This window comes from Panulirus ornatus, chromosome 29 (assembly GCF_036320965.1).
Source record: "Panulirus ornatus isolate Po-2019 chromosome 29, ASM3632096v1, whole genome shotgun sequence".
NCBI lineage: Eukaryota > Metazoa > Arthropoda > Malacostraca > Decapoda > Palinuridae > Panulirus > Panulirus ornatus.
This window is the reverse complement of record NC_092252.1, coordinates 10,670,536-10,687,733: the sequence shown is the minus strand read 5'-3', so window position 1 is coordinate 10,687,733 and position 17,198 is coordinate 10,670,536. Positions and strand designations below refer to the sequence as shown.

General features: G+C 44.8%; 1 protein-coding gene across 6 annotated transcripts in view; it reads left to right on the top strand.

The window, feature by feature from the left end:
- Positions 1-17,198, top strand: part of rg (A kinase anchor protein rugose) — a 662,216-nt gene that overhangs the window by 604,078 nt on the left and 40,940 nt on the right. For all 6 annotated transcript variants that reach the window (XM_071679213.1, XM_071679211.1, XM_071679212.1 and 3 more), the window contains one exon: positions 15,855-15,972. In XM_071679213.1, coding sequence (XP_071535314.1) covers positions 15,855-15,972 — 118 coding nt within the window. The remainder of the gene's footprint in view (positions 1-15,854; positions 15,973-17,198) is intronic.

Here is a 17,198-nt window from a genome sequence, read left to right as displayed (position 1 = left end):
GGTGTTGACCTCTTTGCTCACCACGGGACGGCCCTTGAATACGACGGTGGCGCCAACCATGGGTAGAACGCCCTGACCACAGATCTGGGCCAGGCCACATGTCGGGCCACGATACCTAAGGGTCGTTTCAAGAGTTTAGAACCTGTGCATAGACGTTATCTGACGTGTCTCCTGCACAGCTTCCTTCAGGAGTTGCAGTGCCTCTTTTGCCTCAGAACCATATCCTTGTTTCTGCCCCATTACCCCCCATCCCCTCCCCATCTCTCTCCCTCTCTCTCTCTCTCTCTCTCTCTCTCTCTCTCTCTCTCTCTCTCTCTCTCTCTCTCTCTCTCTCTCTCTCTCTCCGGTTTATCTTCTCATCTTGAGCCGATCTCTGTCCGGCTCTTGGTATATCCTTCTTATTCCCATTTCACCTTATCTCTGACCCATCCTCTTCGTTTTTCCGTTCCATTTCCTTCCCTCTTGTCCCCCCCCCCCCTCCCATTTCTTATCTCCATCCTTTCTTCATCGTCGGATACGTATCTTTCTTTAATTTTCAGTCCTCGTCACCATCAACTGTTAATCTGCTTTCCTTGTTCAGAATATTTATTTCTTCTCTTTCGCTTGTGTGTGTGTGTGTGTGTGTGTGTGTGGTGTGTGTGTGTGTGTGTGTGTGGTGTGTGTGTGTGTGTGTGGTGTGTGTGTGTGTGTGTGTGTGTGTGTGAGAGAGAGAGAGAGAGAGAGAGAGAGAGAGAGAGAGAGAGAGAGAGAGAGAGAGAAACCCAGGCTGGTTGGCCTGCCCGGGCCCAGTGGCTCCCTGGCCACCATCACCACCGCCGCCCTCCGCCCTGATGCTCTTCTCTTCATCTTCCGCTCTGTTGAACCGGAAACGCAAAACACGTGCTGTCCGGAGACTTCTTTTGGCGGATCGTTAAAATTCGCGGTCACGTGCACGCCTCGCCATGTGACTGAGACTATGGCAGCATGTTCTCATTACCTTTTTAAGAAGCAAAGGTCCTTTTGTTTCGACTGAAGTGGCGTTGAGGCAGCCGAATGTGGCGAGCTATCGCACAGACAGCAGGGCTGCGCGAGTGAGAGGGCGAGAGTGAAGCGAGGGCGGAATGAGTGAGAGTGGTTGCGTCATGATTATTTAGACAAACACAAAGCTCTCCCCCACCCCTCTCCACCTCTCTCTCTCTCTCTCTCTCTCTCTCTCTCTCTCTCTCTCTCTCTCTCTCTCTCTCTCTCTCTCTCAATCCTCCCCTCTTAAGGCGACAAATTACCCCCACCAGTCGCGCCGCTTCGGAAACCCTCCCCAGCGAATACATCGCGTGGATTACGATCGAATAGCCCTCGTAATGGTGGCGGGGCTGCCTCTGGATGGTGGGGTGAGCGAGAGTGGATGGTTAGGGCCCGTGCTGTGAGGGGAGAGAGAGAGAGAGAGAGAGAGAGAGAGAGAGAGAGAGAGAGAGAGAGAGAGGCAGTCGACTGGGTCTGGGTAGAGGTGTTTGGGGTGTTTCGTCTTCAGGGGAAGAAGCTGGAGACTAATCCTTGGGAGAGAGTGGGGAGGAAGTGATGAACTTAGTCCTGGGGAGAGAGACTGAGCGAGACAGGTAAACTCACCCTTGGGAGAGTGTGTGGGGTGGTAAAGTTGTCGTGAGTGAGAGGGGAGTGGTAAGCTTATCTTAGGGGGAGAGTGGTAACCCTTGTCTTTGGGAGAGTGTGATTGAGAATAAATCTGTCTTGGTGAGAGTGAGGGGGGAGAGGTAAACTCTATCATGAGGAGAATGAGGAGACGGGTGATGAACTACTCATGGGGACTTACACAGAAAACGATGGGGAGTGTATGAGAGGTGGTTGTGAGGAAATAAGAAAATTGGTCCTTGAAATTATTTACGCGTACTTGCGTAGTACTTACGAGTACAATCCAGTACTTGGGATGAGGTTTTGCCAGTTAGGTAGGACTAACGCGTAGTGCTCACTGCAGGGAAATATGGAGAACGGGTAGTATGATGTGTCAAGTGATGTCGGTATGCATGAAAGTTTAGAGAGGTTGTATGTTAGTGGCTTGAATGTCAGCAGCCTACGTGTGGGCGAGACAGAGACCTGGGCCATAGGAGTGATATTTGACGGCCACTGAAATGACGGATCATGTAAGCAGACGTTACTGACCCTCTCGATACCCAGGTGGGTAGTACGGGTCAGATGCCTCCCCGGGTAGAGAGAAGGGATGGTTGATTGGTCTTGGAGAAAGGAGGAGGGGTACGGTAGACTCATCTTCATTTGGTGCTGTAGAGAATAAGAGTGAGAGTTGAGACTTTTCCCGGAGAGAGAGAGAGAGAGAGAGAGAGAGAGAGAGAGAGAGAGAGAGAGAGAGAGAGAGAGAGAGAGAGAGAGAATGTTAACTGGCTTTTGTATGTAAGAGTGTGAAGAATTGTCATAGACCACTTCTGAAGTGGGTATGAAATCGATCTCAGGGAGAGTGATAGAAAGTTCAAAACTGTTCTCAGTTACGGTAAATGGCAGGTCCTGGGAGAGTAGAGAGATGGCGAGATCTGGGCGTAAGAGTGGGCAGCAGGAAGTTCAGGATTCTGGGGAGAAATTAAGAGAAATCGTGCCTTGAAATATGTCTGCGTGGAAGCGAGAATCACTTACATTGGTATGGTTAATTAGCACTCATATACCTCAGATTTTGCGTGTAAAGTCATGCGCGGGTAAGGTAATGGGGTAATGACAGTAATGCCTTTGATGGATGGGGTTAGAGCGAGCATTGGCATAGCGCAGGGGTAGGGAGGGGGGTAATGGCTGGGTTGGGAGGAGGGACGGCTCGTGTGGTGTAGCGTGGCAGACCGAGGGAGAGATAGTGCACGTACCTCTGTTGACACCATCGCATCCTCTGCCTCCACCACAGAGCTCAGCTCTTAACTTTACCAATGCCTATACCACTCCACGCTCCATTCTAGACCCTGGCATTGCCTACACCACTCCACCTTCCATTCTAGACCTTAGCATTGCTTACACCACTCCACCCTTCATTCTAGACCCCAGCATTGTCTGCACCACTCCACGCTGACTCCACCGTTTGGATCATAAACTCAAGTGCACAATAGATTTCCCGGGGACACCGTCACAAACCAGGGAACACAACGACTGAAAATTAGATTATGATTAAGAGACTAACATTTCCATGTTAGGTAATTGAGTGATTAACGGTAACTAAGGCTCTTTGAAATAGGCAGGCTTAGTTTGTCTGTTTTTTAACGCCCTTTGCCACAACGGTACGACTTTGCATCATAGTGGCCTATAGACTTAACCCTTAAGGTCAGGTCAAAGGTGTAGTTTGTTGAAGGATCGTAGCGTCGTGTTCATTGGCTTCATTTTTCTACGTCTTGTTGCATCATGTGCTGAAGCCGCTCTGCCTTTGATGCCGTCGCTTCTTACAAGACGGTTTAGCGCTTTACATTAGATTTCTATCCTTGTTAATTATGTCTGCGGAAAGTCATTCACAGCCGGTACCTCTTCAGGTTCTGAGACTGTTGTTAAATGCTTAAGAGGCGAATGTCAAATTCGTAATAATGCTACATATTATTTGTCGGGTCGCATCAACACGATGTTGAAGTGGGTACGAGGTTATTCCTTTTTCTTTTTCTTTTTTTTCTATTTCAATACTTTATTCCTTGTTAGCGGAAAGGAATCTTAGTGTGTCATTAGTTACCCCTGTACAATACTACCAGAAGCATCTGGCAAGTGAAACGATTCTCAAGGCTCCGAGTTTATTCCAATATAGTACTGGGGCTTTATTGTGGTAATTACGAATGACTGATCGTTGCGGCTGTTTGAAGTTAAGGTCAGTTGACCGTTGGGCCTTCGCCTCCTGCTCACCCCCTCCCCCAACCATCACCAACACCCGTCGTCACTAGTGTTGTGTCCGCTTCCGTCGGAGCAGCGTGTAATGTAAAGGCAGGTCCGAGCCAGTTGATATTTACTACTTTAGTGTGGTGCTGTGGATACTGTACAGCGGTGATACCCACCTGTTGGGACTGGAATTATCTGTGGCTTGCCAGACTTTTCGTCCAGGTGGTTCCTGGTGCTAGTCTTCACAACTTGTCTCATTCGTAAGTAAAGAGGAGTTTGTTTACATTTATATGTATTGGATTGTAGACCAGTTCATTTTTTTTGTATGTATTTATATATTTTGCTGTGATGGAAAGGGTCACAGTTTTGCGCGTGATCAAGTATATTCTTATGAGTTCACGGGAAAATGAAACTAAGTTCCCAAGTGCACTTTCGTGTAGTAATCACATCATCAGTAAAGAAAATTATATATATATATATAATTTTTTTTTTTTTTTTGAAGGAACTGAGAAGGGGGACAGGTGAGGATATTCCCTCTGGGGCCCAGTTCTCTGTTCTTGGCGCTACCTCGCTAACGCTGGAAATGGCGAATAGTTTGAAAGAAAGAAATATATATATATATATATATATATATATATATATATATATATATATATATAATTTTCTTTACTAATACTTTATAATACACAATTTATAACATGTTTCGCGGAGACAGTTCGCCTCATCATGTGTATACAATTCAAAAAGTTTCAAATCCTGGCATGGCGGTTACAGGATGTACAAGCCTTTGTGCTGGTGTTGTGATTTGAAACTTTATGAATTGTTTACACCTGATGAGGCGGATTGTCTCCTCCAAACAATTTGTTTAATGTAAAGTAATAGTAAAGAAAGTTATCAACTCTTATTGAAGTGCGATTTTACCATTATTATCAAGGACTAGTGTGATCGTTATATATATATATATATATATATATATATATATATATATATATATATATATATATATATATATATCTTTCTTTCATACTATTCGCCATTTCCCGCGAGTGAGGTAGCGTTAAGAACAAAGGACTGGGCCTTTGAGGGAATATTCTCACCTGGCCCCCTTCTCTGTTCCTTCTTTTGGGGAAAAAAAAAAAAAACGAGAGGGAAGGATTTCCAGCCCCCCGCTCCCTTCCATTTTAGTCGCCTTCTACGACACGCCGGGAATACGTGGGAAGTATTCTTTTTCCCCTATCGCCAGGGATAATATATATATATATATATATATATATATATATATATATATATATATATATATATATATATATATATATATATATATTCTTATGAGCACGGGGAAATGAAACACGATAAGTTCCCAAGTGTACTTTCGTGTAATAATCACATCATCATGGGAGATACAAGAAAGAAATATAACTAACAGTCAGTTGATAAACACCGAAGAGACGTAGCTAGGACGCCATTTGATAAACAAATGACTACCCGAATGTCGTAATTTGAGATTTATTTGCGTTGATGTCCTGACTTAATGTTGGGTTTTATATGTAAAGTGGTACGCTCGGTTGAAGAAAGACAAGAGTCATGGTGAACTACTGAGAGAGGTTGGGATCTGCTCTGTAGTGTTGGCATTAACCTATGTCTAGTCTGTTGACTTCATGGTATCTCGTGTTTGTCAGGTAAGCTAAGGGCTTGCCCACTCGTGCCGCCATCCCTCATGAGATGAGTGGGTAATGTGTAGCACATCCTCTTTTTTTTTTCGTTTTTCGGTCTTACAAGATGTGGAAGATCGATATGATCAGCCATGAATACGGGTCATAGCCTGAGGATTTACTGGTTGATGCCGGGGGAGTGAAGGGAGCGGTTCAAAGTTGTGGAAGTTTGTAAGGTACTTTTTTTTTTTTTAGTTGTGTATGTGAAGATGTACGACGTGCCTTTGCATTAAGTTGAGATGATGATAAGGATATTGTGAGGTTATTTAAGGATGAGATGACCGAGGCACGTAGGTGTGTTTAAGGATGCGAGGTGATAGTAAGCTGACAACAGAAAGCCTGTCAGGTCTATGACGAGGTTATCCTCAAGTTTCTGAAAATTTAGGTGAGCTTGGGAAACAACAGTAAAGGCTTGGAGGCTATGAAGCGCGTGTGTGGAGGTAGTTGTGAGGCAGAGCCCTGGAGCGCAAGGCAGGGGCGGTGGAGTTAGTGCCAGGCCAGCGGAGCGAGCCGCCCTCTGTCCCCGGGGAACCACACTCCTGCTAATAACTCGGCTTCTGCCCCCGCTGCCTCACCATGCCTTCGCCTACCTCTACTGCCTTACCATGCCTCACTCTGCCTCTGCTACCTCGCCATGCTTTCTCCTGCTTCTGCTGCCAGGCCACGCTGGCCTTCTTGGTCAGGGCCGTCCACAGCCATCCTGTGCCTCGCTTGACGGTGTACTTGACTTCGGAGATGGCGGCCGCGATCTGACTTGCCATCTTTATTCTGTTCTGCTTTTCCTTGGTACCCGTGTCTACTCACGGCTTCATCCCATGCCACACTAGACCTACCTACATCAATCTGTACCTTTCTAAACTGTTCTGTATCCGGTGATCATTTGATACATTGCCTCTGTACCGGTTATCCCGATCGTTACCATTGTTGTGCCTCGAGTTTGCCCTGCGTGTTACCACTTATGCTATTTTTGTTTTCTTGTTCCCTGTTATTATGCTTTTCTCAGCGTCGTAAGTATGCTTTCATGCATCATATGTGCCTTACGTAATTTTGATGATAAACCTTTAATCTGAGGATGTAAAGTTTGTATTAACAGATGTAGATTTATCATAGAATTGCTCATTTTTGTTTTGCTTTTTTATATTAGTATACCCGCAAATGATCACCTGTCTAGAACGTGTGTGTAGGTCTGATTTTATATACCTTACTCTACCTTCCTATCCCGGGATCCCCCTTTTTTTTGTAAGGCGTCAGCAGCTATCAGGAAGCCGACCACTGCCTCTGGACGGAACCACCTGTCAAGAAAGTCGATGATGAATGTATGTATTTGTAGTTGACTGTAGAACAGATAAGTAGTGTCAGGGAGCGTAGATTCATGTGGGTGTACGTCTGGGTTGGGAGTGCGGCGGCTTAAGAACTTGGGGGATCATCACGGAGTGAATATGTTTTGGTAGTCTCGTGTTTGCTGGAGGGGGAGAGAGGAGCTCATGTTGTTGAAGTGTAGAACAGAGATGATCTCTCTATATCCACTTGCGAGTTGGTTTTGGTTTTATAGTGATACGGATGGGAGGAAGCCTTTGCCGTCGCAAAGAACTGAATGCCGACCATATTTCAGGGAGATTGTATTTTAAGGGATTTTGTGTCGTTGTGCAGGAGTTGAACGTGTATGTTTATGAGGCAGCCAGCGATTGTTTTGTGTAGTCTTTATCTCTTATATACACCTGTTTCCTTCGGTCTGATTATTTTAGGTGGGGTACCGATTTTTTTTTTTTCATGAGGGGTTCTAGTGCTGTGTTTCATAGGTAGGGTTCCGGGTGCTCTAAATACGGTACCGGTTCTAGATTCATTGCCGTCTGTTGTAGATACAAGACCAGCATTTCTGGGTATGGAATCGGTTGTTTATGTACCCTATTGGTTCACCTGGCAATATCACTTTTTCCACAGAAAGACAGGAAGACAAAACTACCATTAGTAGCATAGAGAGAGAGAGAGAGAGAGAATCTTCAGTGAATAGTTATAGGCCCCAAGTTTGTATGACAATTGGTGGTGAGGATGGATGGTGGGGAGCATCAGCTGGTGGTGTTGCCAGGCTATGTTGAAGTGTGGGAATTGCCAAGGGCTCCCCAGATGTTGACTGTGTGGACAGTAAGACTACGCACGGGCTGACACCAAGTGACAATGAGACCAGAGATTGACGCTGTGTTGACAGGGAGACCAGTTACTGACACCCTACAGACAGTACGACCATACGGGCAGTGTCACTTGTCCTGCGCGCTAGTCTAGTTAATTGCAAATTGTTTTCTGTTCCGCATGACAATATATATATATATATATATATATATATATATATATATATATATATATATATATATATATATATATATATATATACTGTTCACATTTTTGTGTGTGCGCGCGTTCGTATGTGTGTTAAAAGTTGACTGTAATAGCTTGCATCCCCTCCCTTCCTCTTCTACCCCCCACTCCCATCACATCTCACCTGAGGTTCCATTATAAGGCGGTCATAAATAGGGTGCGCCCATTAGTCTGAGACATAATGGTCGTAGGTAATGACGCGGCCGAGGCTAGTGTTTGGGAGCGATCCATAGTTCACAACGTGGAGGCCGGCGTGGCGGCGAGATGAGGGGAACAGCCTAGCGTCCCGCCCGCCTGCCCGCTCTTCTACCCACGTCACCCTGTTAGAAACGTACCAAAATAAAGAATTGCATTAGAAATATAACATTTGCAGGAATTTGTTAAAAGCCTGAGATTAACAGAAATATGAGCATGGCAGCCAGACTTGGGTCTTGGCCATCAGCTGTGTCCGTTCATTTGTTTATGAGAAGTTTTCTTATCAGCACTACCTTGTTTCATTACTTTCACTTTCGAAAGTTTATGACTAGTACCGTAGATAACGACGCCTTTAAAAGTACGAGTCAGCCGTTAAGTTAACCAGGGAACGGAGTACACGTGTGCATGGGCTACTGGTGTTGTGAGTTGACCTCTCGCTACAGCCATCAGGTCCTGTGGGTTGACCACACACCACAGCCATCAGGTCCTGTGGGTTGACCACACGCCTCAGCCATCAGGTCCTGTGGGTTGACCACACACCTCAGCCATCAGGTCCTGTGGATTGACCACACACCACAGCCATCAGGTCCTGTGAATTGACCGCACGCCGCACCCATATGGTCGTGTTTTCTGATCATATCGTATATCCTACAGATGCTGTGCCCTGATATTAACACGCCGGACTACTTGTATAGATAATTGGATGTTAAAAAGAAAAGTGCAAATGGATTATTCTCGAATAAATCCGCGAACTGTGAAGTGACGGCCATGTCTTGTTAGGTCCACAGATAACCGCGCCAAACCTTCAGGAGGAACTGGAAGTGTAGCTAAAATTATTTTATTTTTTCACTAAATGTACCCAATAATCGAATCATGTTTATTCCTGAAGAGGTGTCCCTTTTTTATGATCATGTTTTATTATGACGGTGAAAGACTTGTAGTTTGGTATTGTTGATAAAACTTTGAGGATAACGTTGGAGGCGGGAGGGGGAAACTAGTGAATAAGGTTTCCATCAGTTTCCCATGGGATGTCTGTACTGTCTATCTTCATGTGATGGTATTATGATTTATACCTGCTTCGTGAGAGCTGCATATTTGTGGCTTTCGATCAGTTCCACTTACGGAGGGTGAGATTGTAGGGAGTACGCGTAGTACTTGGAGGAGATGGGCTGGGGGATTATTATTGACCCTTTGATCACAACGTCACGACCCTTGGGTGTGATGGCTTGGCCTCTGACCTCTCACTGAAGGTTCAGTTCCATGGATCAAGGATCGTGCTGAAGTTAAAAAGAACAGTTTTCTCTAGCTAGTCCCATTCGGAGTTTTTATATATTTTTATCTCCCTCAAGTTGTAACCCTGGTGATCAGCCTCCCTCTCACTCTCCCACACACCCCTATGACGTCACGGCTCCGGCGGATAATCAGGTTATGCGACGCCACTCGCCCCTGTTACGTGTATCGCTGCCATACGTATTGAACCCCCCGCACCCTTGTACTGCCCTTGCTACGAGGGAGGGAAAGGGGAACCGCTCGGGGAGGGCAAGAAAAGGCATATAGAGCAGTGGATAAACGACTTACCCCGTGCTCGTTACAGACTGCCCTCCACACACACACACACACACACACACACACACACAATCAGTACAGTACAAACGGACACTTTATATCCTTAACCGACTGCCGCTACCATCTTCAGATCGTAATAAACCTCGCTCGGGAAGATTTACGGGAGAATGTTTTGTCATTGTTGATACAAACTACCACATACGCACCGCTCTGATGTTTACTCATATTCAATAAACATCGTTAACTCTGGTTTATGGCGAGAAGAGAGACGTTGAGGATGCCGGAGGAAGGAAGGAAGATCCCTCGACGCCTCATCAGACTTGACCCCCATGGACGGCGACGGGGCGACCCTTGAGCATGATGACTTGACCTCAAGAGTTCTTTGACCAGCCACGCTATCATACCCAAGAGTTCGCACCGTCGCGTCGTACCCGAAGATCGCACGGCCGGAGACTATCACTGCCATAGTAGCTACTGCTGCTCCCCCCCCCCCCCCCTCACACACACACACACACACACACCCGTCACTCGGCTTCTTAACTCAATTTGTTCCAGTTGTGATTCCCCATCAGGGGCGGGGGCCGGGTCCCGCATTTTAGTGCACTTAAGACCGGTTTCTGCTTACCGTTTTCTGTATGTTAAATAGGGGGTGGTAGGGGGCTTTATTTTCGCCCTTATCCTCCCGATTTGATATTTCATTGTGCCGAAAAGGTAAGAGTCCATTGTTATTTGTTCGTCTGCAGTTTTGTCTTGCTCGTGGTAACGGTATTGTTAGAAGATGCAGTTGTGTCCTTTATGTTGTGTATGGTCCCACAATGACGCCCGACGTCACATAAACTGTGGGTCATCGACAATGATATTAAGCGTGTTTTCTTACACTGATTCTTCGTTGATATTATTCTGTCTAATGGTCTGAATGTTCCATGTTTGTACGAAGAACTGGAAAGTCGCACTTTTACGGCAAAGTTGGCACTTGGCGTTCTCCGTTGTCCTATAGGACGATATGCGCGGAGGGGCGGGTGTGCTCGTGCTCGTCTTGGACCGTGTGCCTGATGAGAGCTGGTGTGGGCGATGAGGCTAGCACCAGACCCGCTTCGCTCATGGCACTTATTATTTGTTCATAAGATTTCCATGTTGTTGTCTACCATTCTTAAATGAATAGTCGTTGTGAATTATTATAATTATTAGTCATTATCATTATTATTATATGATCGTTATAATATTTTTCATTTAATTATACGTTTTTTTGGCGTAATTATGACTACTATCGGTTTAGAATATGAGAAATATGTCTATTAGTGTGGGTACACGACATCGTGTATAATCACCTTAGGCTAGAACTTGTGTAATTACACATGCTGGAGAGAACAGAATTGTACTTTAAATTTGACAAGTTTTACAGAATTGAAATCTTAATTGAGACAGGTGTCTTCACTGTCATTAACCCTTGCTCCTTATACGACGGTGACCAGGTCATTGTTGGCACCGTAGTTTTAGCTGTACTCTTGCTGGGAAATATTTGTGCTCGAACCCATAATATATTTAGCTTATCGCTGGCAACATGAGTGCTGATGGTCCCACCGTATGTTGTATTGCCGGCATAAGTATTGGCACCTTAAAATCCGTGATGTCGCTGGTTGTTAAGGTGACAGACATGTCTTATATAATGTAGTTAGTGCTGACAAGGCTCAATACAGCATCACACTCGTATGCGTAGACACACACCCAGCTTGCTGGGGTGTGTAAATTTGGACCTTCCAGAATACTTAAGAGACGACTCGCACTTCACTGAACTCCCACAAATATATGATAACGATGTAGACCTACCTTCTGCTTCTCCATTGAGCCTTCCCTGTCCAACGCCACTTGCTAGGGTCTGTTTTTATCCAGTGTGTCATATACGAACTGTGACACCCCTTCCCTTTCCCCCAAGACTGGTTCTCGTAATCCTTTTAGTTGGTGTTTTATTAAGGTCACGGACGGTATGGAAACTCGCTCTAGGGCGTGAGAGTCACTTTTGAGCGTTTATAGCGGGCAGTCTCGTGCTTTACGTTACCGGCTTCATTTAGACGTGCATCACTGAACATCCTGCCTCTGTGTCGCGGGTTGCATAACATTGTAGGTAGTGCAGTCAACCTCACAAGCGAGAGTACGCGGTCCGAGTCCCATTTCCAGACGGGACAAAACGTAAGGGTATTGTCCACCTCGAGTGAGGAAATGTTGAACTTTCCGACCTGCTGTTGCAGACGACCGCTTCTTAAAAAGAAGGGAAGAAAGCTGGGGAGGACTTATTCATCTAACAACAATGTGTGTTTATGTCCTGGAAATGATGTAATGGAAATATCTCCTCGCTCACTCGTCTGAGCTTTAGTTGAAAATGTGTTTTGTTATTTAGCATCGGGTTTGTTTACTTTTAGAATACAGATGGAAGAAATATATGTAAGCTCGTAACTGCAGGGCAAATTTCTCACGTCATTGCACCAAATCTGGCACCGTTAAATGAACGGAGAAATAAATTGTTAGTTAGGATTGATAAATTGTCAACCTTTAGGGATTTTGAGACAAAGGGTATTATGTTGCAGCGAACCCGAACACAAATGAATGTATCATCTGGGCAAGCCAAGAAGTGGTGGTGGTGTAGGCGGACCAGCCTAGCAATGTTGATATGCAGCCACTTGGCGATAGCTCTTTCCTCAGTGAGAAATGAACTAAACTCTTGATTTTGCAACATTCGCTTAACAAGTTGGGATCGCAGTAGACGTTAAGCTTTTTTATTTATTTATTTATCTGTTTTACAGAATCGTTGGTACTAATAGTCATTGAACACAAGCACTTGCTTGAACTTAGCAGGCTGTTAGTCAAGTGCTGGTGTTTTCTTGCACGAGTGGTAGTGATTACTTCATTATGCTGTTGTACGTGCTTGGAAATTTTACTTTTTTTTCACGGTAATACAGCACATTTTTACTGTCGAGTTGTGTGAGGGAGGGGAGGGAAGTGGGCGTCATGGAGGTTACGCGACGAAAATGTGTATCAGGCCATGGAACGATTGAAATGATATTTGATTGTATAAACCTGACAAGTGGCTCGCCTAACTTAACCAAAGAAAACCACATCTGACCCACCTTATTCGTCAGATGCAAACAAACCTCATTCACGCACTTCGTGCCTAAGTGCTGTAAGGATTGTTATGACCTACAGTCCCATAGGGACGACGTAAATCATGGAAGAATTTCTCGGAGATCAATTGTTTAAACTGTTTTACAGATCAGAATGTTGGGTGCTTGACACAATACTCTCATGTGCACGGACATGTAAAAGAGTGGCTTCTGTCACAACAGGAGACAAGACGCCTGCAGCAGGTGGACGTGGAACCAGTAAAACTGTAGGCAGCACTAAGTGAGTCGAGGCATAAAACAAGTGTTGACTTTGTGGGGTGAGGACGAGGCTGGCGGTGTTGTGAGGCGGGCGACATGAAGCAGCAGGTGGCGCCCCGACCCACCCACCCAGACGCTTTCATGTGACCGCCCCTGACTCCACCACCAACAACTTTACATTTTTCACACTTAGCGACTAAGTGTAACACCCCCTGCCTCAAGATGGTAGGACCCATGGGCGTGCTGGTGTATCCTTTGATCTGACCCATGAAGATGAGGAGTGTCCCGTCGTGCTGAGCGGTGATGAAGGACCCATAATGTATCTGAACTCTTCTGATCAGCTACCCTCAGCAGCTTGACTTAGATAGGTTGACTTACATATTCCTCATGCCACGGGAGTGGCAGTCAAGGCTACTAGAATCCCCCCCCCCCCCCAGTCACCTCCTCTCAGCCTTGTAACTCCGTTTTTTCCCATGGTACTTATCAGGTAGCTGCTTCATTAATGAGAAGGAATCATGACGCCACACATGTAAAATGATTCGGGGGTAATTACGAGGGGAAATTTTCCACCTCTTGGAAGTGAGATGTTCTTTGATGAAATTGTACTCTCAGTGCTGAAGCCTTGCCGTCACTCGCGGTTTAACATCGAGCAGGCGAAATTCGATAACACACACACACACACACACACACACACACACACACACACACACACGTATATGGGCGTTATTACCAGACTCCTCCTTTTAGCGGTTAAGCCAAAAATGAGAAGTCACGTATGGCAAGGTTGTATAATCGAAGAAAAACCCCGTCGAAGAACTTTTCAAAGGAGTCCATCTCCCTTCCACTAATTGTAGCGCAACCTTGAAGCTGCAGGAGCCTCGTAAGAGGGGCCCTAATCAAGAAAATACACTCACACACAACTTTGTGTACACCTAGTAATACAGCAAATGGATTTTTTGTTAAAGCCATGGGTCTGATGTTAATTTTATTCACTACTTTTCCGCTGTACACATCCATCTGCGTAAATGTCTAGACTCGAATCTGTTTGATTCGAGGCATGAGCGCTTCCACTTATTAGAATGAAAGGGTAATTGATGAAATAGATTTTTTTTCGATTTCGATTTGTGTAGCCCAGTGTATTTTTTATTGCCAGTTTTAAGTAAAAGATGTGCTGCAAGTCACAGATGCGACTCGGTATTAGCTCTTCTTTCTCCATGAGAAGGAAGTACCTCTTATGAATAAGTGTGGCAAATTTAGGAATGTTCGGTATGCCATCGTGTCACATGATTATTGCCGTTGGCAACTCGAGTGTGGGCCGTTTTGGTAACTTTTAGCAACTACGAAATTTTGGAGCACTCTACACCTCCTCATGTCTTTCCCAATAACTGTAACCTGGCACTTTTTAAAGCACAGGTTTTGCACTTCCCAAAGAATTCGTAAATACTTATCTTCGTGTGTTCTCATTCCTTCATGTCTTCTTTCTCCCCTTTAATGATCTCTGTTTATCAATTGAGGACCAACCTTGATGTGGACTTTTGTCCTTGACTGGAGGGAGCCTTCACCATAATTAACATGATGAGAACCAATGATGTCGTCGTGAGCAGGTGCATGGTGCGTTGATTGTGGGGTAGTTCTCGGACAAATGGTAGGTGTGGTATGGTGACGAGGTTGAGAGGTGTAGGTGAATGAGAAGTTTGGCTATGTGGGAAGTCTAGTGAAGTGAGATGTGTGGTCAGAAGTAGGGCGGCCGGCCATCTTGGTAAGGGTGGGCGGGAGGCAGCAAATGTCTGCCGCGCCTCCGTCACCAGTATTGATCAGGCCGGCTGGCTGTAGGGGACCGGCCTTGCCTGGTCTGCTAGGGCCGCCTCTATCCTATATCGTTTGTCATCTCGACTCCACGTATCTGTTATGGTCTTATTTGGTCTTTGTTTCATTTGTATTTATCCAGGTACCCCAAATATTGCCTTGATTTCGCCTCCTCTATTTTTCTAAGCCTAGTCTAATCAAATACGTTTTGTGTGTGTGTGTGTGACCTGACATGTTCTTGGTGAGAGTTATTGTGTATTTCCATCATCATGCAAATCAAAAGAATGTAATTTGATACTTTTCGTCGTTTTAATCCTGTCGCAGTACTTAGTATAGTGTATGATTTTAGCCATGTTGCAGTTCATGGTATATCATCTTGGTATGAGGCAGGCAGGCTGTAGTACCTAGTATAGCGTCAAAGTGATAGCCAGTCTATAGTACTTAGTATAGCATCATGGTGTAAGCCAGGGTGCAGTAGCTGGTACAGCGTCATAGTTTGAGCAAGGCTGCGGCACCTGGTATTTCATCAAGGGATGATGCTGGCTATATAGTGCCTGGTATATCATCAAGGGATGATGCAGGCTATATAGTGCCTGGTTTATCATCATGGAATGTGCCAGTCTGCAGTACTTGGTATAGCATCATGGTGTGAGAGAGATTGCAGTACCTGGTATAGCGTCCTAGTGTGAGCAAGGGAATGAATAAAGGCAGACAGTATGAATTATGTACATGTGTATATATATGTATACGTTGAGATGTATAGGTATGTATATTTGCGTGTGTGGACGTGTATGTATATACATGTGTATGTTGGTGGGTTGGGCCATTTTTTCGTCTGTTTCCTTGCTAACGCGGGAGACGCGACAAAGCAAAATATATATATATATATATATATATATATATATATATATATATATCATAGTATGAGACAGGCTGTAGTACATGTTACAGCATGGGGTGAATCAACCACTTACCTTTGGTTTTCCTCCCGCAGGTCGTAAAGTACTGCGAACATGTACACGGCAAGTGGCACTTCAGCGAGGTGCGGGCCATCTTCAGTCGCCGATATCTCCTGCAAAACACCGCGCTTGAGATATTCCTCGCCTCCAGAAGTAAGTTACGATCATAAGACTACAGCTTTATTATTATTATTATTATTATTATTATTATTATTTGCCATGCAGCAGGATGGCTCATGAAGCCCGCCGATGATTAAAACGCGATTCATTTCATCTCAAGAAAGTATCACTTTTACACCAGTTGTGTCCCAGGATTTCCTCATCTGTGACAACACAAATGTTTTCTCATTAGGTACTACCATAGCTTTTTGCTCACGGTGTAGATGGTACTGGCGAATCCTTATGAACCTTCTCCACTTTTATGTCGTGTCCAGCAATCGCTTGTAAATCGTATTCGACATTGAAGAAACTCTCGAGAAAGTAATGTGACGTGTTGTGGTATTGTACCCTGTAGAGGGATGTTGGGTCAGAATGCCAGATGGTGGCACAGCTACCTGAGTTTTCTTCCCCAGCTTTTCTTTTCTTGTCATATGACTTTCGTTAAAGACTCTGGTGTCTCCTACTTGCAAGCAGTAACGGTTTGTCCATATTTGTAAATAAAGGACTTAGTTTACTTTTAAGTAGGTAAAACAATCCGGATGCTTGTACGCAAGTGGTTTCCGTATGTAGATAACTTGTCATGCTTTTCTAGGAAAGCATTGTTTTCTACTTTATTATTCATATTCACTGTGTTTCTCACTTGCATTGAACCTTTCATAGCCTCTTGAAAGGGTTTGACACTGTCGACTTTTAAGTAGGTGGTCTCACTTTGATAGCTTTTAGTGTCATATATATATATATATATATATATATATATATATATATATATATATATTTTTTTTTTTTTTTTTTTTTTTTTTGCCGCTGTCTCCCGCGTTTGCGAGGTAGCGCAAGGAAACAGACGAAAGAAATGGCCCAACCCACCCCCATACACATGTATATACATACACGTCCACACACGCAAATGTACATACCTACACAGCTTTCCATGGTTTACCCTAGACGCTTCACATGCCCTGATTCAATCCACTGACAGCACGTCAACCCCGGTATACCACATCGATCCAATTCACTCTATTCCTTGCCCTCCTTTCACCCTCCTGCATGTTCAGGCCCCGATCACACAAAATCTTTTTCACTCCATCTTTCCACCTCCAATTTGGTCTCCCACTTCTCCTCGTTCCCTCCACCTCCGACACATATATCCTCTTGGTCAATCTTTCCTCACTCATTCTCTCCATGTGCCCAAACCATTTCAAAACACCCTCTTCTGCTCTCTC